General features: G+C 37.7%; 1 protein-coding gene across 4 annotated transcripts in view; it reads left to right on the forward strand.

Moving 5' to 3' along the window:
* Window positions 1–24772, forward strand: part of LOC128890774 (J domain-containing protein DDB_G0295729-like) — a 55744-nt gene that overhangs the window by 10447 nt on the left and 20525 nt on the right. Inside the window, exons 1-2 of one of the 4 annotated variants that reach the window (XM_054149610.1) lie at window positions 21777–24058; window positions 24176–24407. The exons of 2 other annotated variants lie outside the window; for them this stretch is intronic. In XM_054149610.1, coding sequence (XP_054005585.1) covers window positions 24354–24407 — 54 coding nt within the window. In that variant the 5' untranslated portion in view covers window positions 21777–24058; window positions 24176–24353. Of the gene's footprint in view, window positions 1–21776; window positions 24408–24772 lie in introns of those variants that run through there. One more of the 4 variants, XM_054149609.1, reaches the window with a different exon arrangement.

Genomic DNA, 24772 nt, shown 5'->3' on the forward strand with positions numbered 1-24772 from the left:
TCTAACAATTAATTATTTAGAACAATTTACCTCAATCTTTATTTTAAAATGTAAATTGATATTCAAGAGGGATCAGAAGTGGTTTTGTGATATTTTTACAAATACTCAATTTTCTTAGAAATATACAAATGGTTATCAGGGTTATAAACACAAGGATTGAGATTGTTTTAGCTTTAATAATTTAATATTTAGAACTATTCCAGGTGGGTCAGAAGTGGTTTTGTGATATTTTTACAAATACACAATTTTCTTAGAAACATACAAATGGTTATCAGGGTTATAAACACAAGGATTGAGATTGTTTTAGCCGTTTGAGAGTTTAGGGACTTCGGGTCGAATTTAATTGCAACTGTTTGGTAGGCGAGGTTCGCACGTCAATGATATACATATATTTCGAGCGTGGATGGCCTATTGTCGTCGACAGTGACAATAGGGAACAAAGTAAACGGACTCGTACACCGGGACCGTTATTCATTGTTATGCGCCGTGACGTGGACCACGGGTGTGTTTAGCCTCGTTAAGAACAATTAAAAGTAACCAACGGACCGAGTATTGCTTAATTGCCGCCCGCGAACATTCTCTTTAAGAATGGCGAGACATCCATTTACGAGAACCAAAAGTTTACGCGCGATTCAGCATCGCGTAAAAATAAGATAACCGTTTCACCATACGAGGCTCGCGTGCCACCATTTCTACTCGTGTTGTAGATTCTGTTATGTACCCTTCTCAACGTGGCACTTTTAATTTTTTTAATAAATACAATTTTAAACACAATTTTTCTTGTTTATTTTTAATCATTCTTTTCATCGACGTGAAATTTGTCCATTGTTCCCATGATTCGGGCGATAACTTGACACGGGATCATCCAAAAGCAAAAAACTCAAACAGTAACTACAATTAAATATCTCCGATGAGAAAAGCAAAATTGCGGACGTTTGAAGTTTTCTCAATTTTTGTCAACTTTGATCATTTAATAGTATGGTTAAATATCAACGAATAGCCATAACCCCAGTTCAAATGATAGCTACGAAACTATATTTATGTATTCTATATAATCTGTATAATAGTTTAATTTTTTTGTTTTCCAAAGATCCAATGTCGAGTTATCGTATCAACCGTGGAAAGAGAAAACTAATTTTATGTTGCTGTTATCAACGGAACAAAATTGTACAAAAAATAAACAAAAGCATCAATTGTATTTATTCGTTAATACTATTACGTATAAAACCATTGGAATTCCACAATTGTCCCTTATACGAAATAAATATTATAGCATCTTAATACGTGCCTAATTAAATGGTTAACAAAAACATTAATAAACATGTTTGAAGTAATATTCGACGACAACGAATGAATGCTTCAATTGAACCAATTTCCCATGCATCAAGTGCATTACGAATTGATTGGGACAATTAACGTTCTCATTAGAGTCCCTACTATGCATTTCCTTTGTGAATCGTATCAAAGCGGTCTGCCAGTAAATACTCGCCCTTTGTGGTGTACGGTTATACGCCTTTCTGTGTAAAGCAACGAGCTCGTCTGAGGAGTCGCAAGGTAATGACGCGTGAAACGATTGTTACCTGGATTTTCGAAAAATCTGCAAGTTTCCCACGGAATGGCCAGGAATTCGTCTCTTATTCACCGCCCGGTATTCCTTTACCGTTTCGTTTTTGCAACGATTCAGACGATTCTGTAACGAGGACGTGTTATGCAAATCCGCGGATATTGTAGCTGGCACAACGGAACGTAACTATTCGAGACATCTATCGACAAAAGCGTCAGAAAAGATGAACGTACTTCAACGAGTCTTTTAGTTTCGCTGTGCATACGTTACCTCGCGATATTTCTTTTTCAAAGGAATGTATTCGAAAGAAAAGTAACTGGCAGTATTTTTTCCATATGTGGTTTCCAAGAATTTCGTGGGAAATGTATTTTTGCTTAATTTTTTTTATGCTGAATAACTTGTTATTTTAATGAATGTCTTAAGGAATATATGGTAGCTATTGTAGGTAAGTTAACTAACAAATTCAAAATGGAGTGAGGAGGATTTGTTGGTACTATAAAATAATATATATTCCTTAGAAGTATTTTGTAAAAATTACATACTTAATTTCACCACCTATGCATCATAGTTACCGTTCCATTTTTATTTATAATTTCTCGTGGGCTCGACATTTATTTATTCGTTAAAAATTATTATCCTAACTTGATCAAATAATCGTCGCGGTTAAATTGCAATATGTCGATCTTATTTATTACCGATTGTTCGAATCAAATTTGTCTATCTCTTAAGCTAGCATAAATGAGCTTTCCTCGCGTGTGCAGAAATCGCAATTCTCTTCGTGGTTAGAGGGCGAGGCGAGCAGTGTTTGAACTTTGAAGCTGTATCAAGATCTATCGCCTAATACGAACGAACGTGTTTTAATCAGCACAATCAAAGCAGCGTGCATGATCGTAGCCTATCCCACAGATAATAACCAAGTAAAGAACCGGCGATGGTAGCGTTTAAACCAGTCACGTTTCACGAAAAATAAATTTCTCATCTTCAAATTGGTATTTCCTGATAAGATGGTACCGCGCGCACTCGCTCTCAGGATTGGTTATCTCGTTCGGAATGCTATTATCGAAATCGTGCCGTATATTCTGCGTGGTTTTAGGTGAAAAAATTAATTTACAGCTACCGATAGTGCTTTCAAAGTATCGTGTGGATTGGATAAATTTTCAAGTTTATGTTTTGGATAGGTCAGTACGTATGTACACAAATTAGACGATGTGTATCATTTTGTAGTTCGAAAAAATTATTGATTTATAGTTTAGTTATTTTTAGAACCTATATTCTAACCTATAATTGAATTTACTAAATTAGTGCGTAAACAGAATTTGTTAATTTGACGTATAGAAGGAATTTACTAAATTAATATATAAAATTAATATATAAAATGAATTTCCTAAATTAATGTATAAAAAGAATCTACTAGATCGATATATAAAAAGAACTTACTAAATTAACACATGTCAAATGAATTTATTAAATAAGTATACACAAACAAAATTCGCTAAATTAACGTCTGCTTGTGATTTGGTGTATTTTATTACTTCGTCTGTTCTATTTGGTTGCTCAGAGTGTCGTGTTTGTATTGCGTAATAAATGGAGCTTTTTTCTATGTTATCTGTAAGAATTAAGCGTGTTTCATAACAAACTTCTTTTGATTGGCTCTAGTTTTACTTAATCCGTGTGATAGTGTTTAACCAAATGCTACTTGAGGAACAGGAACTCTTGTATAAGTGGATAGAATTTTCAGATTAACTTGTTTAATTGACTGGATCAGTAGATGCATAAATCTATGTACAATTAAGATTACGTACCACTTATACAAAAAAAAAAAAAAGTGAAGGAAGGAAGGAGAAAGTTTGACTTGATGTAGAAGTTAGGGGTCTAGCATTTGAAATACAAGCCATACTTCGATTCACCTTTCTGTTCTTCATCTGTGAATTTACAAATATTTTCCACAAACATCTACTAATTATAATAAGTGTGAAAAATCATACGTGCAAACTATGAATTTTTAAGTGTCTCCATTACCACTCCATTAAAGGTAACAGTGTTTATCATAAATATCGAAACTGAACTTGTTTTAAAGTGTTTAATAGCTCCTTAAAAAAAGGGGGGAGATGGAGGGTGTATACCCACAACTTCCGCGCAAATATACTTCAATAAATACGTGGGGAATAATGCGTGTTTAAATACCGAGCTAAAAGCACGTTCTAAGTGATCATTCGACGGTGAGAGTTGTTTTTTTTTCTTCTTCTTCTTCTTCTTCTTCTTTTTTTTTTTTAAACTCGCGTCGGCTTGCCTCCGTGCTTTTTTACCCTCATTGTGTAGACAAGAAGAAGTAGAGGGCACGTCTAAAAGGACTAAAGGACGCACACAAGCTGAGCTCGAGCTCGCCTACGCCGCGTTCACGGTTATACCTTATTTATGAGCGCAACGATGCTCGGAGCTCGCTTCCGAGTGCGGACAAAAGCCAAGAAATATGCCCCACGTGGAAAGTGGAATTCCGATCGCCATCCGTGGCGGGCACGCGTCGCGCTAAAGGGGTCTCAAATCGGCCAACGACGTGCAGCTGCGCACGTTTGCTTCCCATTCACTCGCACGTTAAAACTAGGAACGTTTCGCAACTATCCAGGGCTGATTGTAAAATCATTTACATCCAACTTTTCTATGTTTTTTATCGTTCGATACGTTCGCTGAAACAAATAAGGTAAAAAGATACCCCACTACTGGACCCACCGTAAAAGATCGGAACAAATACTTGAACAATTTCGTTATACCAGCATTATTTGAAAATATTTGCTATCAATTGAAATTGTAACATATTTGTTCAATTTAAACGACGTCATGAATATAGTACTCGGGATCATAATTGAAAAAACCCAAGAAAGGACATAGTTGAAACATTTTGTGCAAACAGATTGTCATTCTGGATAAGACAGCATATTTTTACACATAATTTATTATTTATTTGGCGAATATCATCCTTGTTTTAATATCACGTAGAAATTCTTCGCTTGGAATACAATACGCGAAAAAGTAAGTTTAAGAGGAAAATTGAAAAAAGAGTCGGAAACCGTGGAAGTTAACCTTCGGGACATTTTAAAAGCAAATGAATGAAAAAGTTTAGTTAGTATTAAGAAATTTAGTCTTCAAGGCTGTTCACGAGGACCCGTAATAAGTTAAATAGCTTAAAATGTTTCTAAGATAAAGAAAGATCGCGCAAAGATAAATATGGAATAAGAGGTAGTTATTAAGAGATCGCGAGATGTAATACGTTCCATTTTTCAAAAGTAACTCATTTTATATATAAAATATGCAAGAATCAGCTCGAATGAAATAACGTTAGAATACAAAATAGGTGAGAATGTGAAACGGGTAAATGTAGAACATGCACGAAAATCTTTGTAAATATGTCACTAATCTGAAAAAAAAAAAATAGATATCTTGTTAAACGAACAATAAAGGGTTAACAACGTTACAAAAATCGAGATCAAGGAAGCATAATGCAGAGGAACATTCTTGGGTTTATTTTGAAATAAGAGAGTGAAAGAGAGAGAGAGAGAGAGAGAGAGAGAGAGAGAGAGAGAGAGAGAGAGAGAGAGAAATGTACCGGAAGTCGAAGCGAAATAATTTACAGTAGCAAGTAACCTCGGTTCGAAACACGTTTTCTCGCGCGCGGAGCCAAATTGACGTTGGTGTTCACACAGACGCGCTCGCGATACGATTAATATTTGTAACGGGGCACGCGAACACGCGAGACGTGCATTGCAAAACGGTTGTTAAACTGCACGGTAGATTGTTGAAACATTATTACATATTTAACAGGGTAGCATGTTAACAATAGGTTTTTTGCAAAAGTGCAGGCGGCCTGTGGCTCCTCGTTTCCTGCTCGCCTGGTGGCATTAATTTATTGGCTCGTTTTAAAGCATAGCGCACGCTTACAGCGCCCGATACGCAAAAATCCTTTTGCAATGAGCGCGCGCACACACTGTCGCAGATACACACACACACGCGCACGCACACAATCGTGGCGAAAGTATCGAGTTCAGGGACAACGTTGCTGCCGCTCCGTCTTTTTCTTTTCCACTGCATCGAAGATCGTCGAGCTTCCTTCGCGCGGTGGCGCATTCTGTGCCGCGAATTAAGCAACAAAAGCACAAACAAACGATTGTAAATCGTATCGCGGGACTCCGTTCGTTTCCTCCGTACGAGGAAATGTTTATCGTTGCTCTCACTTATATCGCAAGAGAGAGGACGTTGCCTAACTAACTTCAGGTCTACTGTATGTACAATGGATGTAGAACGTACACACCGATCGATTTACCCAAAAAACTTTTGTGTGAAATTGTAGTTTCTTAATGTTGAAGATAATTATTTTTTCTGTTGTTGGCCATTCTGTCTGGTGATATTTCTCGTTCTTTTGTTTTCTTTTTTTTTCGGGGGTCCGTTTCGTTTCTGTTTTTACGTCAGAGAAAGAACGCGGCTGAAGTGTTAACAATTATTTTATGTGTTGTCATTTGTTCATTTTATATATATATTTTTTATTATATCAATCAATATCGCGTCGGGTGCTTTTATTTTCCCTTTACAAACCTCGTTAAAACTTAACACTTAACTTCTTCTTTTATAATCCATGATATTGTATATATTCACGGAAGTCTCTAAGATAGATATAGTTCAAACAACATTTGCTGGTTAATATAATTTGTGAAATTAACAAAAAAAAAAAATGCGAAGAGTGGGTAAAAGTATAGAAGCAATAATTTCTCGCTGTAAAAAGATAACGCTGTTCGGAATTTACAAAATTACAATAGAATTATATCAAATTAATTAAAAATTTGATCTTGTCTCATGAACTAACAAACAAACAAAAATCTAGAAAATATATACTTTGTCCATTACGGTAGCATCTGAAAGTAAGTTATCATTTTTGAATCTATATTAATAAATATAGATAATATATTATAGCATATATTAATTCTATTAATATTGGGTCCTTTGTGAGGCGTTGTTCTTATAAAATCGTACTTGTTATATCTGATATATTACTACCGGGTTGCTTATAGGAAATTTGAATGTGCTAGTAGCTACAAAATGTAAACAACATGCGAGAATATAAAAAATATCGAAAGTAAAGTTCACGTTGTAATATCTGCAGAATAAAATAAATTCCTATCTAGGTTCGATCGTTGAAGGCACGTTCGCCAAGATTTCATTTTGTATAAAGATCCGCAGCCTAGCTGTAACTTTTATTCTAACTGCTGACATTCATGCGAGACTCTAATTAACGTTTATCATTTGAAAGGTCGTGTACGATATCGCCAGTGCGCAAAGCTGAGTTTACCATCTGAGGGAGCGTTCGCGAATGAATTCTGTTTGCCGAATCGTTGACGAGCTCCCCGCTGCAATACTCGCGCAGGTATATAGTCGCACGTGGTGGCACGTGGTGTGGAACGGCGCGTAACTTTTAACCGGGTGTCGGGCGAGCGCCGTGAGTGCCGTGACGAGCGCACCCTCGGCTCACGTGTCTCCGTCACGCACGCGTGTCCCGCGACGCAGTCACGTGGGTCCCCGCGGGCTGACACGCGCGCAGGGTGTCCCACGCTTTTGTCTTATGTTCGCCTGGTAGACGAGCGATCAAGACGTTTGCGCAAATCGCGAAGCTGCGACACGACACCGCGTAATTCTTACATACGCGCGACGCGCTCGCGTTGTTCCGCTATCGCGCCTGTCTCATCATCAGCCCGCCAATAACCACTTCTGCGCGGTAACGCGATTAGAGCTGTTGACTACCGGTCGAAGACAAACACCTCCTATCAGTTATACCGACAAATGGGTATTACTCGCAACACTTTTTCATTTTTAAAGTGTACCGTACGAAATGTAAGACATTTAAGCGAAAAATGAAGACGTCGATATAGTAGCGTCGATTAGCCTTAAATCAGGCTGTGTCGTGTTATGTGAGCTGGACCTTGAGAGCGTTATGTTATGTTACGACTACTGCGGATCTGTATGCACAATAAAATTTTCGCGAACGTCCCTACAAAGAAATAAATAAATAAATAAATAAATATACATGTCGAATTGAGTAACCTTTCCTCCGTTTCGAAGTCGGTTAAAAATTGAACCTAGATAGGAATTTATTTTATTCTGCAAATATTATTACGTGAACTTTACTTTCAATATTTTTTATATTCTCGCATATTGTTTAGATTTTGTAGCTTCTAGCACATTCGAATTTCCTTTAAATGCATAAAGATCCGCAGTCTAGTTACGACGAACATACTGGATAATTGGGCTATGTCGATTTAAGAAAGCTATCACGGTTAATATAGCAATCAAATTTATCGTCAAAAATAAAACACGAATAATATAGAATAGAGAATGTTATCATCTATACTCGTGTATCAGTACTGGGTAATAAGCAATTACATTTTTAATCATTTAATCAGTTAATCGAAGCGTTATTCGATGTTCAATTTTAATTGTTAAAAACAGAGGTAGAGAACAGGTACATCCTCACCGATTTCGATGATTTTTAAATATGTTGTAGAAATCGACATTTTGAACAACTTGTTCCTGTACATATAACCGTCGCTCGGCCTTAGTTTCCGAGATATTTGCACTCTTTGTTCGATTAAAAAATAAATTGGTGTATCGTATCTACCGCATATAGTCAAATATTCAGGCAAGTACATTTTTAATCCTTTGATAGTAATCAACGACGTCAGTGTCAAACTTATTGTTACGAAGAAAACAAGCTTTTCGCGAAGAGAATCCATGGATAACTACCGAAATAAGGAACAATTCAGTAAAGGTACAAAAATGCCAATCTTACTCTGTTTTTGTATTGTTCTCCTATTTACATATATTTATATATTGATATATATATTGTATATTATTATATTATATTATATTATTTATTACATTATTTATTATATTTATATTTATACATTTATGTATATAGCAAACGTTTCTTTAATTCGTTTCGTTCATTTTTATTATTAAATTACAATATTATATGAGACGATTAGAAATAATTTTGGCCTTAGTTAATTTTTCATTGGGATCTTCGAGTTCAGCAGGCAAAAATACATGAAAAAAAGAAAATAGTGGCGTTAAATGTACGTTTCTGTTTTATTTTTTAAACTAGTGAATATTATTCTAAAATGACTAACCATATGGATATTATTTAATTGCAAAGTTGTTCGAACAGAAATGCGCAACTCAACAAGAAGTGGTCCCATCCGTAAGCCCTTTAACTCACATCAGCCTTCTTTTCAACTGAACGAATCTGCAAGCGAGCCTAGACCACACGACACGCGTGTCTCTTCTGTCCCGTATCCCGTATTCCGTATTTCGTATCGCATGTCGCGAAAGCCGCGAAAGTTCGCGATGTATTCTACTTTGCGCACGTGCCATGTGCATTCTGTTCTCCGGATACACGCGTGGCATTACGTCTGCGCCAGACATCGACGTGCAGCTGACGAGATCCTTTGGATGCACCCTTCCTTGGTCTCACCAGGTCGTCCCGCACGCGTCGCTCGAACGATCACGATGCGCTCATTGTCAGCCGCAGATAGCGCGACGGAAACGACTTCGGTTCGCGGCACCTACTATACTCGCCGAACCGTTTTCCAACCATTCTCGCGACCGTGGACCGTTCTTCCGTTCCGTTATTTATTCGAGTCTATAACCCTGTACAATACTCGTTACACTAAAAGTACTTTGAAAACCCCTTAAGCTACGCGCGAGACTCGTGGTCAGATATTCGGGCTGAAACTGATTATCACGAGCCTGGCCCGTGGTGTATTATTCGGGCCAAATGTAAACGTCAAAATTTGGTGGCAGGCCGATGGTGCTTAAATCGTAGTTTAACACGTTGACTGCCGGATTGAAATTCGTAAACATTTTTGCGTGGTTAAAATTTGGTCTTGATACTGTTCAAAATTAGATAATCTAACATTTGTCGTTGTATTTACTTATTTAACCTCTACAAATTCACAAATCCTATATAAGTTAATTTTCATTACCGCCTCGCTTTTGGAATCAATTTCATTAGTTTCTTAATGAAAAGTCCTGTCACCCATTTCTGGATGACGTGGCGACCAACGTGTTAAAGGGTTAACTCTTTGCTGCACAGGAATTCAGGACATAAAATAGACCCATGTTGGGCAGGAATTTTATTGCGGTTTAAATCAAACAAAATTGTTATATTTTTACTAACAAAGGTATCACGCCTATACGCACGCAGCTACTGCAAAATTTCGAGATGGGATTGCAAATGTTCCACCATGCATCACGGTCCGTCAAAAAGGTGGGACACTTTTAATCCCACCGTGCTCCAAAGAGTTAAATAATATTTCCATTCTTCTTCTCATTACTTTGTCTCGCATTACTCCTGCCATTTTTTAATACTGTTTGCAGTATCTCTTAACTGTCATATCTGTGGGGACCTACTAGTGGGGAAATAACAATACTGGTCTTTATTATATTAAGAGTACATGTAACAAAAGAGATGTTGAATCTTTGGAATCGAGCATTTGTTATAGTTTCTTTTATTTTAGAAGTCAAGTACAGTAACCAGAAAATGTGGCGAAAGGTGTTTTACGGGTAAAACGTTTGCGAAAGGCTGCGACGATAGATTCAAATATGTAAGAATCTCGAGTTAACGGATTCCACGAGCCATTGAGTTCGCGCGACTTGCTCTGAATCCTTAAGATTGGGAATAGATATACATTTTGAACCGCTGCTGGAAACTTGGTGCTCAGTGGGTCACAAAAGCATTTCAACGTTTGCAATCGAGTGCTTTGAATTTATCTCATGTTTTAATTACATGTACCATTTCCCAAATATCGTATTCTATTTTATTCTTGTTGGAAATGGTGTATAACGAAATAATAAAATACTAATTTCTGATCTGAACTTCTGAAAGTTCTGATTTTATTACTATTATGTCACGAGTAACGAGTATCGGATAGATCCAAGTTCACATTAAAACTGAAGGTCATTTATAAAAACTAAAGTAATTTATAGATACTAAGACGCAAGAATTATAACGTCAGAATTAAATGTATTTATTTTAGTCACTTTTTTTTGAAAAAATTCACTTCGTGTGTGTTCGTGAGAATCGACCTTAGAGCGAAAAACGCATCGCTTGAGAATTACGCTAATTCGAGTGGCAACAGCTGCGGACAAAGGACCAACAGAATTTTTCCAATAAACCATAAATTATTTTCAAACGTTTGGATAAAAGAATTTTTATGTCGATTACAGAGACTGAATCCAAAAAGTCACAAAGGCACAAAGGCTTGCTTTTTATAGTACTGCAAGGTCCTTCTTTATAGTTTTAGAGGAATTACACAAATGTCGATTTTATTCTCCATGAAACAGGTCGTTGCACATTGAACTCTATCAGAAGGGTTACGTACATCATTATTTATTGATGAAAATGAAATGTCACCCTTACAGTTCTTCAGAACATTGATGCTATATACTTTTTAATAATATTTATGATTGCTGCTTATCAGCAGTAAAATAAAAAGGAAAAATGTTCACGTAAAATTTATACTTTAAATCTTTCAAATATATATATATATATATGACTAATTATCGTGATAATTATGGATAATATAATAAAAACATGTAAAAGATGTCCTGTATGGAGGAGCATAAAATAAACGTAAATTACTTGATCACACAATCTTTTAATTATTCAGAACATCACACGTAACGATATCACTCATGATCTTGAAATACGTTTCAATTAATCCCTCCAGTATTTACCGCGTTGTTAGAAGCAATTAATAACACGAAACTCAAGATAAACATACTTCGAAACATTACATCCGATCGAGATAAATGCTTGTACCGAAATTAAAATTAAACGACCTATTACGCGAGCAACGTAATTTTTCGAGTTCCTTTCTTTTTCAAATCTGAATCTTGCACCGCGTTCGCGGTAACGGAAGAACGAGCGCGCGATTGTAAAATGCACCGTGGTTATGATACATTCGGTAAAAGTTGTGAGGTAACGAGCGTGTCCGGTATGATTCGTTCTTACCAGACGTTCGGCCGTAGTTTGAAATGCTGTTCGTTCCTCCGGCAATTAGTTCTGTGGAAAGAGAAAGATTCCAATGTGTATCATCCCCCGGTCGAGAAGTAAATGTAATGGAACGATTCAATCGGGCTAATTATATCCAAAGTCGACGTGGCAGAGTGAAGTAATTTTACATTCTTTGTGAAAGCGAGTCTCCGCGTAGCCGGCAATAACGTTGTTTCTCTTTGGCTAACCGTCCCCTTGCGAGCTGGGCAATTATTAATAATTACCGGTATAATAGGATTCTTTTTTTTTTTTTTTTTCACCGTGACGTTTCACGACAGTGCGGATCGATGGTCGCAAACGATCGAAATGCGACTAAAGGTCGATTCAAGTTAAGATAGTTATTGAAGATAGTTTCAATGGAACTATTCACAACACTTAACAGACACCGACCTGAACGTTCCGTCAACGGAAATAGCGTGAATAGTTCCATTAAAACGCGCGTTTTAATGTTTTGTCGTGTCGGTGCCGGAACGTGACGGTCCATTGTCGTATAGTCTGAATCGACCTTAACGACGAACTGGGAGACGCAGACGCTTCGTTCTAGACTGGTAGCTTTGATTATGAAAAATATTTGTTTATTCTGTTGCGAATAATTTGTAATCTTCTTTTAATATTTTTCTTTTAATATCTTGTTTAAGATTTTTTTGCGACGAGTCGATGAATATGCATTTATTTGGTCCTGTCTAATAATAAACTGTAACAACGATCGCACGGCTAGTAGTACCGCTGATTATTTATTCTAGAAACACCTTGTACATGAATTTCTTGAATTACGGGGCTATTTACAAAACGTACACTCGTGTCTTCACTTACCATCAAATAATATGCACACGTCGCGTCGCTCAATGGCATCGCACCGTAATTACCAGGTAGGCGGACAACGTCCACGTAAATACACAGTACGACTGTGCACTTCGTTCTGATCCAAATAGGGGGTGATTTTCCTTGATTAAGCGCCGCGGTTACATCTGTTTGTAGTTCGAATTATGGAATTTCAAAAAGTATCTAATTTATCATAGTATTTATACCAACCATTAATTTATCATAGTATATTTTTATTCATCGTTATACGATGGATTTTATATATATATATATAAATTCGAAATCATTGATTGGTTAGTTTGTGAAATAGATACTTACCGAGGCATAAAGTGAACGATACCAATATGTAAGTACTTAAAGTATATCAACGATATAAATAATACTATATATGAATTATAAATTAATATAAAGCGCTTTTCGTTTCAATAGTTTAAAGCATATAGCAATTGTTGATCCGCGTAAGAGTGGAAATCGTCAATTTTCAAGATTTTTAAAATCTGTTTTTTCCCGATTCTTTAGAATCGTTAGTACCTCCCGGAATCGCTTTTCGTTTCGTTAGTACCTCAATAGTTTAAATTATTCAGCAATTGTTGATCCGCGTAAGAGTGGAAATCGTCAATTTTCAAGATTTTTAAAATCTGTTTTTTTCCCCATTCTTTAGAATCGTTTGTACCCGTTTGTACCGCTTTTAGTTTGGTTAGTACCTCAATAGTTTAAATTATTCAGCAATTGTTGATCCGCGTAAGAGTGGAAATCGTCAATTTTCAAGATTTTTAAAATCTGTTTTTTCCCCCATTCTTTAGAATCGTTTGTACCCGTTTGTGCCGCTTTTCGTATCGTTTGTACCTCAATAGTTTAAATTTTATAATTCAACCGTATGAAGCCTGCTAGATACCCTTACTGACGAGTTCCCTAGCAGGCCCAGGCATCAGCATTCTAAATAAATTCTTGAAACCATTCCCGATGGCTCTAAATCCTTGATTGTCCGTGAAAACTTTGAACACCTTGTAGAACGCGACGGTAATCGGGCGCCAAGGCGTATCTAGACGGCTCCATCGGTCTCTTCAAGGAGTCCGATGGTCCCGACTCTCAACGGTCTTGTCTTCTCTTTCGTGTCTCATTCGCTGGCAACGTGCAACAGCCTCCTCCGCCAACGTGTACATGTTATTACGATTACATTACCACCGGCCGCGACACGACACGCTTCCTGGTTCCTTCTGACATAAAGGTAAAGCTTACGTAAGTGCGCCGCGCCGGTTATACCTATCTTAAATTCCTAGGTCGTTGTTAGCGCTCCCGCGCCATAGTCGTTGAACGTGTTCCATAGTGGTCGTTGATGCCGTGCCAGAAGGGCAACTCTCGCTACGTAAATGGAAAGTGGAAGTAGAAATGACTAGCGACCGTTTCGATTTCGTGTTTCGGGCCTTTCATATTCTCGCGTTTAGCTCGAGAAATCTCGACTCGATCGTGCGAGATTTCCAACGAGACCGTGCCCCGATTCGTCGATGATTTCTACGCAGGGGAAATCCTGCTCGATGGAAAAGTCATCTGTCTTCTTTCTCTTTTTAACCGACTTCGAAAAGGAGGAGGTTACGCAGAGATGACACAGATGCCTTAGCCAAACGGAATGAAACCGCTTGCATCTTGTAGACCATGTCTCCGAGGTAGTCCCGTTATCGAGGCATTTTGCGATGTGTCATTTTTTACCCCGTTTTTTTTTTTTAAACTATTATCGCGATAGTTTTTGGCAAAAATATATATTATTAGGAATTAGTATTTCAGTAATCAAATGTATTATATATATTATATATATATTCGTTACCTGTTTTAATACATGTGATCACTGAAATAATAATTCCTAATAATATATATTTTTGCCAAAAACTATTGCGATAATATATATATATTTTTTTCGATTCTAAAAATATTATATATACTGCAATATGAATATGTATATATATATAATATTGGCAATTATTATCTGAATGATACCACCTAACATTAAAAATATTTCTGTTACGAGTACTAAAAACATTGATTATTTGCTACGAGTAAAAGCTATCGGTCGAAGAATATTGTTTATTCAGGCTGCGATATTCGAATGAGAATGTATGAGCTTCGAATGAGACGGTAATCCTGCGAGCATTAAGCCTGATTTGCATTAAAGGTATTTTAAGTGGATCCTACCGACACGGAATCGATCTATTTGATAGCGAATACGTGACTGTATGAACTCCTCGCTCTGAACAGCAATAATACCAGCGTGATCTTAAAGCGAGAGGGCTGCTCCTCGTGATCGAGATAAATCGTTGTCTTGATACGCCGCGCCAGGATGGGAATGCGTTCTCAAAAAGTTACCATCTTGATGAAACTTTCGACAAGGGAGGATTGCTCGTGTGAAAATAATAAATAAACCAAGACCCAAGCCGTTTAACCAGTACTGGAAGCAGTTTTTTTTTTTTCTGAAACCAGTTGATTAAGGAAAGTAAATAAAAAAAAATTTTTTTTGGTAAAAAATATTTCGTCATTTATTTACAAAATAATATGCATGTATGCAAAAAAAAAAAGTTATCCGTTGGCACAGGTGATTTTGGCTCTCCTGGTAATCTGTAACAGAAAATCGAAATAGTTTATTAAACTATGTCGTCACAACCTATGGTCGGGACCTCCACTTACTTATTTCATCGAAAATAAACAAAATGACAGCGTTTCTTGTGAAAGAGAGGAAAAAGAAACACTTTTTTTAAATCAGGTAAAATTGTAAATAATCAAAATATCAACTACTTGGAAAAATTCAATTTTATGGAATGGTTTCTGAGAAAAAAATTATTGAAAATATGCTGTTTTTTGTGCGTTCACGGTGAAATGTCCGCTTAATCGAATCAGAAATATTTCATATTTCTCGAGATCTGTAGAATCGCGTCACGCAAAACGCAACGGTCTGTCACGGGTTAAACGGTCGTCACGGATATTTCGTTAACACGTTACTAGGAAATTTCACAGTTAATCCCCTTATTTCTCGATCAAACGACAGTGTCAAGTAGCGGTACACGCAGCATTGGGAATGTATGTTTAACCCAGATCGTTCTCCTGCACGACATTGTGTTAGGCGTTGCACGATAAGATCGAACCATCGGTAATGATGGATGGACGTTGCTCGCGTCTCTTAAAATAAAGAGGGGCAATCGGTAGAAGTAGAAGTAGAAGGATGTGAAATGTAAAGTCCTGGTTTCCGCCTACTTTTTCTCTCTCGGCGAGGAATTCTTTCGCGCGACTCGGCCACCACGATTATGGCGAGGATACCGCGGCGAAGAAAGCGTAACAAACGGCGATAATTATTAATCGTACGCCACGGAGTAACTGGGAAAAGTTGACGGGTTAATGACGTTACAAAACTCGTTACGGGGAGGAACAAAAAAAGCTAAAGCTAACAAACTCGCGAAATTATACGTTCCACGTGTCGTTGCTTATGTTGCGCGCATGCGCTTATAAACTGCATTCCTCGAGAATGGGCCAGGCAATTCAGACCGAAAAATGAACCTTTCGTTTCTCTGTTTGCTGAAAGTGGTTAGGCTTGGGAATGAGCGTTGCGAATTTTCTTTCTAAATTTGACAAGTTAAGAATTACGTACAGTTTTAGTCGAGTGTGCTGAGAGTTCACTTTGAACTATATTCATTTGTTGCTTTTTGTACCAAGTATGTTATAGTCTTAAGAATCTGTTTTGTTCATTTTACCACAGAATTTGATCAATTAACAATTCCACATAATTTTGAAATCGATCGAGTGCAGTTTGCACTCCGTAAGGCCTTGATACCAAATCTAGCAAAATTTCTTTTATACCTCGTTTCTACCGCAATCGATCAATTGAATGCAAAAATATTGAACTTTGCATAACACGCAAAGCAAGTCTTAAAAAATGGCGAAACGAATTCATCTATTTCGTTGTTGCATTTCATTATCAACGTGATTAAAGAATAACTAGAATTAATGATAGTTACAAAGTGTTTTGAATTGAAAAAAAAAATAATATTCATTTCTTATCTACGTTCAATTTTTTTTTGAAAATTAGTAGATTCTCAAAGATATATTTCCCATTATAACTTATTCGCGGGGTGCAGCTGGTGTTTCATAAAATTTCCGTAGAATTTAATCCTTTTATTTATTGTTTTCCAATGACAAGTTACGATTGCGACTATCAGAGCGAAAGTCACCGAACAGAAAGAACCAATTTAACATCGACAGCTGGAATGTAGAAAGCAATTTAACTACGTAGAAATTATCGCCTCGTACTTTCCCGTTATCACCAGTGATTTCTTCGCGTGGTTCGATATTTCAAAACGAGGCACGTTCATCATTTTCAGCAAAGCGGTAGCGCAATTTCGAATTTAGCAATCAAACGGATGCTCCGTTGGCATTTTGTGCTACATTTAACGCGGGAGAAACTGAAAGTTTCCTTCTAATCTCCTTACTCGTTAGACGTTCAACAGAAAATTGCGTTCCACTGCCTTGTTAAAATGAAAAAGTATAAAATTAATAAAAACCAATTTCAATCTATATTGCAAGTGATAGCTGTACGATTTGCGAGGCTCTTGGGAAAAAGTTTGTTTTAAAAAAAGACGAGTCTTCAATTGAAGCCATTCTGTAACCATAACTGTACTCGGATTTTTAAGTATTTTTAATCCATCATGATATTTTCTGAGGTGGTAGCAGTTGGAATTAGCTAGGATTTCCGTTTTTTCGTATTGTACGAGATAGTCATCCCGGTTTGTCCCAATATGTTTATACTAGAGACCCCTGCTTCGCGTGTATCGAAATACCCGGGTAACCGTGTATTAAAAATACCCGTGTTCTTAATTCCTTAATACACGGTACGCGTGTTAATTTCTTTTTAAGTTGGAAAAAAAATAATATCGTTTATTCTTGTGTCATATTTGAAATGCCGTAGTATCAACTCTGGACCATAAAGTTGGACTAATTTTTACCTAGCGCAGTATTATCACAATTTCATTGTATTAGTAATTAATAAAAATAAAAGATGAATAACTTTTAGTTTGGCATTCCTTGCATAAAAGTTTGAATTTTAATTATAGATTGAAATGTTTGAGAAAGATCAAATAAAAATTTGAACTACATCTTTCACAAGTTCTCTTTAAATAGCAGAAAGAATAATTGATGACTAAAGTGAAAGTAACACGTGCTTACGAAATTTAAGGTTAACACTACCCAGAGCAATGCATACCTGTTGAATATACTATTATATTACCTGCCTAACTGAATTAGGACCACTATAAATTTTAAGCATTTTTCGCGTTTTCGCTTGTTGAAATTGTGCTGATATAATTTATTAACTACTAACATAATACACTACTACTGTACATAATATTGTTAACACACGTTAATATTTTGCATTTCCACCAATTTCTTTAATGACAGCTTGTATCCTCATCGACATTTTACTATTTTACTATTAGTATTACTATTACTATTATTTACTACTAATATTTACTATTTACTATTTTCCCAAATATCTGTAATTTTTGTTTTCAATTGTGATAATGTGTTGCTTGGAGATTCATAAACTTTCCTTTTAAGGAGCCTCCAGACATTTTCTATTACATTCTATTTCTATTACAATCTATACAGGGTGTCCCAAAAGTCGGGGAGGAGCCGGAAATGGGTGGTAGCTGAGACGATTCTGAACAACAATTTCCTTTGCAAAAATGTCGGATGGGGCTTCGTTAAGGAGATATTAAGCGAAAACCTCGACCAATCAGAGCGCGCGTAGACCGTTGGAGCGGCCGCGGTAGCGAAGGCTACGCGTCAATGTCCTTCGATGCACGTCGAGTCACTTGTTCGCGTACAAGCGCGGCCACCAGCGCGTAGCCTTCGCTACCGCGCCCGCTCCAACGGTCTACGCGCGCTCTGATTGGTCGGGGTTTTCGCTTAATATCTCCTCAACGAAGCCCCATCCGACATTTTTGCAAAGGAAATTGTCGTTCAGAATCGTCTCAGCTACCCCCCATTTCCGGCTCCTCCCCGACTTTTGGGACACCCTGTATATATCCACGGTACACGTGTTCCGTCTATCCGTGTATTTTAATACCCGTTCAAAACCGTGATCTCTAGTATATACTTTTCCGTATGAAAAATCTTCTCCCTCCCAATCTAAATCTGAAGATCTTATTACAAGTTCGCAGCCATTAGATCTCGTCAAGTATTTTGGTAGAAGAATAAGGTCAATGACAGCCATTTTAGTAATCGCCCAATGTTTCCAGGGGAAAAATGTACATTTATCGATCGACACGAATGGAAGGGGAGGGTTTTCATCGGTCTTATCCGAATTCCAAATCTACGCGGTAGGAACGAAACAGAATGTAATTCCACCGGGCAAGATAAACGTGTATCGTTTCCAAGTAAACCAATCGACGGGGAGAAACCAGCGAGAAAAAGAAAGATAAGATAACGGGCCAGATGTCGCTATCAAGATCACAACATAGCCGATATTTCTAAACCTGTGTTTCGTTCAAACATACACATATTAATAAGGAATTTCCACCATTGGGCGGATGCGATTGGAGCGATAAAAGTAAAAACAGTGAAGCGAAATGGAAGCAATTAGCAGGCGTTTAAAATTCCTCAAACGAGTAATTTACCAATTTCTATTACCTATGTACATGGTGTCCTCTTTTAACACGTTGACTGCCGGACTGATTCCAAAGGGAATGCCTACAGGGTTAAAATTGTGTCTCGAGACAGTTGTAAACTAACGCGTCTGACGTTTGTCGTGTTACTTATTTTTGTATCGTCGTCAAAATCTACGAATTCTATTCGGACTTATTTTCATTGATACATTACCTCTTAAAATGAACTGCTAAAGTTCCTTAGCGAAAATCTGTCATCCATATGTGGGTGACGTGGCGTTCAACGTGTTAATCTTTTCTTGCGATACAAATACTGCCAGAGGCCCAACTACGATGGCACCAGAAACGAAACTTTCCCTTGTGAGAGACGCAGTGTCGCTCAACTCTAGATTTATTTTTGTTATGTTTATTTGATAATAAACCAACAATATCCTCATAAAAAATCTGCTGAAATTGTACGGATTCGCGTAGCATTTTCTGTCACAAAAAATTACAACGAACTACATTCTTATCTAACGAACTTAAGAGTAATACAATTCCTTGCGACCATGTCTGACGGTAGAAAACTTTGTTTGCGATGTTTATTGCACAATAAAAAGAAGCAGAAATCGGATACCGAATCCGTGACTGTGTTACGAGCCGTGTTATTGTGTCCGATTGCGAAAAGTTGACGCACCGTGGTTGTCAAGGCGTATCTTTAAATCGGTCGTGTAGTACGCAAAGACCCGCACAAAAGGTATCCTTTTGTTGTACACCTGCCTTTGGTCGTTGTGTGCGCGTACGCAAACACGAAACGACCATAAGTATCGTAGGTACGTACCCGCATCGCGCGACTTCGCCTACATTTAAAAGTTCGTACGTAACGCCGTGTACGCGCCAATCGTTTCCACGTGGTTGCGCGAATAATTTATCACGACCATGATTAAACGCAGCGTTAACCGCGTTACTTTCCAACCGCTATCATTTTCGTTGGCACTGAGCCGATCAAAATTTCAATTTCACAAACTTGACGCGAGAGACGTTTCTAAATCTCTTTTACTATTTTAAATAGACTATATAGGATTCGTTAAAAAGAATTTCTCGCATTAATTACCTTGGTAAGGAACCCAAAGAAAGGTAATACGTGGATCAGAATTTTATTTCTAACGGGTACACCCATCGCTCAGAAGTGTGCGAACACTAAATATCTAATAACAGTTGCATATCCATTAATATCAATTATATTATTTATCTTTCGATATGTTTATGTCGTACGCGTATATATTTTATTAATAGTTCTTTTTAATATCACGTTAATAATGATAAAAAGCTTTAGAGATAACTAGACAATGTTAACATTTTTTTTTACCAAACTTTGATACTATTAATTTCTTCATTGTATCCGAAGTAATGTTATCTCATTTATTTTGTAATATTTCACCATAAATGTGTTTTATATATCGAACGTTCTTTCTGAACTTTTCTATCCAAACGATCTCGTAGTTCCACTATAAAATTAAACACGGCATTTAATATAATTAAACGTTGTGAAACACACATCCGATATAGAATTTAGCAAGAAAAGTTGTATAATAATAATTTACGATGTATATTAATTATTCATTGAAAGTAGTACGTGTCCACATATTTATGACCGAGGGTGTATATGCAAGCGATTTCAATGTTCAACGCGTGGAAGATTGATCGTTATCATTTTTTTGGGAAGCTCCGCCATGCATATATCATTGCGATAAGAATGTTAACAAGAACGATAACAGCCAGTCTGCGTGACACCATGATTCGATACACGGTGACGTAACGTGTGACGGAATGATGGCTTTCACGTAAAACCGGAAACGGTGCGATTAACTGGTACGTGGCGATTATTAACGACAAACGGAATTCTCCTTAAGGGAGGAGTAAAATTACCAACAAACTTGAGGCGTTAACATTACGACGAATGCAGGATTGGCATTTAACAAAAATTGACCCTGTCGTATTACTAATTAATTCCTTCTTCATTTTCTCTAATCGCAGCAAATGCGTCTGTAATCCTCTGTACTAACTGTACTTCAGAAAATAAACGTGAGAGTTTGTGTAAACACAAAAAAGGTATAAAATAATAGATTTTCTGTAAAATAATTTTACTGGCCAAGTTCAACGAAACGGTCAAATCTCTCATCTAATTTATGTAATCTTAATTTATGTGTTAAAAGTAGCGAGTATACCAACAAATACATTTGAATTGGATCATGCAACAGTCTTATTCGCTGAACTTTGTTCCTTCACCTTGCTAATCTCTCCCCGTGTATCTTCGTAACGATTGGCGTCGTTGTCCTCGTCGACTGTTATCGGTACTCTGCATGCAACAGATAACGCAAAAGCTTTTCGACGACGTTTAGTCTCACGTTTCTTGCCGCGGTGCACGGACTTTGTTCGCGATGGTGCGCGGTGGCATACAGCAACGTTGATATTTCGAGTGGTACATCGATTTGCTTCTTCCGTATTAACTTAACCCCTTGCGCTCGAGTCATTTTTCTATAGAATCGAATCCAGTCGATTTTTATAATGTGAAACCGAAAGCTCTACTTCGAAGAGAAAAAAACCAACGAACGTTCGTGACTCGATGTCATCATTATTTCAATGAATAATCAGCTGTATTCTGATCTAAGTGAATTTGAAATTGTACGTACACAAAATCACTTTTAACACGTTGAACGCCGCGTCACCCACGTACGGGTGACGGAGCTTTTCACTAAGGAACTTCAACAAATGATTTCAAGAACTAAAAGTGTCGATGGAAACTGATCTGGATAGAATTCGTAAATTTTGACGAGAATACTAAAGCGAGTAATACGACAAATGTTAGATTCTACGGTTTCTAATTGTCTCGAGACAAAATTTTCGTTCTGTAAACATTTCCATATGAATCATCCATGGCAGCCAAAGCGTTAAAATACATATGTCGCCCTAGAGGCGCCACTCGAGCGCAAAGGGTTGAGTTAATACGGAAGAAGCAAATCGATGTACCACTGTAGTTAGACCCAATCAAAAACCTGTTCGTCCTTGATTCGTTGCTCGAAATGGTTCGTCTAGCTAAGAATTCCAACTAAGAATTTTGCCCATCCGCGATGAACTCGGTGAAAAAGTCCGATAGTGTGCAAGCGCGAAGGAGTATGCGCAACCGTGTACAGTAAGAACGTGATGTAATTGGTGCAGTTTCTAACCTAGTCGTTGATCGTTTCGGTGCTCATGGATCATTTAATCTCACGAAGAAAAGAACCGCCAGAATATACGGAAGTCGGTGTCGCAACGACGCTTTCAGAGAACCAAGATTTACGCAACTGTTCGACGCGACGAAAGGACTTGCTTCAAACGCGACACGTTTGACGTCGTCGAAGCCAATTAATGCCGTCCAATTAACACCGTATAGGTCCCGTTAACGTGCTTGCAAACGAATCTCCCGGTCTCGTTACTCTCGAGAACCATGACTCTATTATTGCCACGCGTATTCCTGCACGTGTTTGCACCGTATCTTTGCACGAATTCGTTTAAAAGGATTCCGACGGATTCGATTGCTCTGAAAATCTAGTCAACGAACAGCGACAACCACGTGTATCGTTGACGTAGACATACGCTCACGTTGGATGTTAAATCAGGCAAACTGCCTCTGTCCCGAACAATAATTCCGTATCCACGTGTCGAACGGATTATACCTGTTAAGTGGATACTCGGCTCGGCGAGATAGCGAGGGAAAGAAGTTTAAAATTATCGCGCGGCAAGAATAGATTACGCTGCCATTGTGTTTTACATCGTCGATGGGAATTCAAATTCCGTGAAACACGTTGCTCCCCATTGACGAGGAACGTTGGAAAGATTCTCGCGGCGAGGCTGTGTAGCTAGTGGAACGTAGGAAAGCTAAACAGGGCTACAGTTGAAATAGAAAAATCTCCAAGAAGAGTGTTTGATTCGAGAAGAAAGAAGGTCAATGCGACTCGGAAGGATTCGTTGAGCATCGATAGTTGAACATCGTCATTTATTGGACCAGTTCTTTTTCGGCAGAGACGTGCTTCGTTCAGTGCAATAATTATCCGAGTAAGAAACAGAAGGAAATAATCAAACAGTCTCGAGGACCCAACGAAATCGTCCAAATCAAGAAATAACTTGGTCAAAGGGAATTGGCCAATTCTCTATTTAAGGGAGTCATCCCGTTGTGACGACCGTTTTTTTTATCAGATTTTTCGGAATTGTTTTATAGCGAAATGAAAAAACACAGAGCTTTCAAATTTTTACTATATGTTTATTCAGCCTTTAACTGTAACTTTGAATTTTTTTTAAGCAAAAATATAATGTGGATCACGAGATTTATCCCTCGTATGTAAGAAAAAGATAGACGAACGGCGTCCATGATTTCGGCAGACTGGCTAATCTGTAATACAAAAAAAAAAAAACCAATTGCATGTTAATCTAAAGGTGGATGGCTATCGCTCGAACTAGAATTTTTTAAAAATATTGTACCGTTCTTCTATTTTTATAAATAATTTTTAATGCTTAAAATCATATAAAAAAATTGAATTTTCAAGATTTTTAAAAAATTCTGGTTCCAAGGTTCTAGTGCGTGTAATAATTAATCAAACGGAAAATAAAATCAACTAATGAGAAATTATTCTGTACAAGAGTGTTCCAGTCCAAAGAATTGAACGAAATCGTTCAAGTCTAGAAGTACCTCAGCCGAAGAAAATATGTCGAATCGGTATTTACCGCGATTGTTTATTCGACCAGTTCGACGCCAACAAGTAGTCGGAAACACTGAAAAGCCAGTGATCTCCAGTATCGAAAACTTAGCATTCCGAGTCTGGACTAATCGGATATCAAGAATGGTTAAACCCACATTGTCGAGCACAATTATTTATTGGACCAGTTGATCGTCGGCGAACACCTAATCCAGCGCAAATAGTAAAGAAACGAGCGCGATAACGCGAGAATTACTGGAATCGTTTCATCAACCGCGAGGAATGCAAGCGTCGAGGATGAATAAACGAGAAAGTATCTCGATGTCGATACAAATTTCAGCTCGATTCTTGGCGAAACAAAAAGGCTCTTCCCTGAGAGATGACTGTAGCGGAGTGTGCGCGAGATAGACTCGAATACAGGGAGAGCCGTGAATGAAGGGCGAGGAACGTTGCTGCCGATCTCGACTGGAATAAAAATACAGGTAGTGAGTGGGTGGAACGATAATCATTGAGGAACAATGTCGTGCAGGAGGAAGATAGACTCGAAACTCTGGCTGGACTACACCCAAGCGGTAAGAATCGATTGTGTTCGTGCATCGTGATAACAGTTATCCGTGTCCCCCAGACTAACTGAGGGCCAGCGAACCGGGTTTCTAAGGTAACCGAGTTAATAAATCGATGAGACGTTATCGTGCAGGATTGAATTCAGGGTTCCTTTCCGAGCCAGGAATATTCCCGTTGGCTGGTTTTTTCGTCTCCGTGAGATAGAGTCACGATCAAGGACGAAGCAGTCGGCGATGCTTCTTGCTCCTCGATACCTTTGTTTCGTTAAACTGGAGTGAACGGTGCGATAATGCGAATTTAGCGAGTAGTAAAGCATTGGATCGTAGAATATTGAGTAGTAAAGCATTGGATCGTAGAATATTGAGTAGTAAAG

Source organism: Hylaeus anthracinus, unplaced genomic scaffold (genome assembly GCF_026225885.1).
Source record: "Hylaeus anthracinus isolate JK02 unplaced genomic scaffold, UHH_iyHylAnth1.0_haploid 12001, whole genome shotgun sequence".
In the NCBI taxonomy this organism is placed as follows: Eukaryota; Metazoa; Arthropoda; class Insecta; order Hymenoptera; family Colletidae; genus Hylaeus; species Hylaeus anthracinus.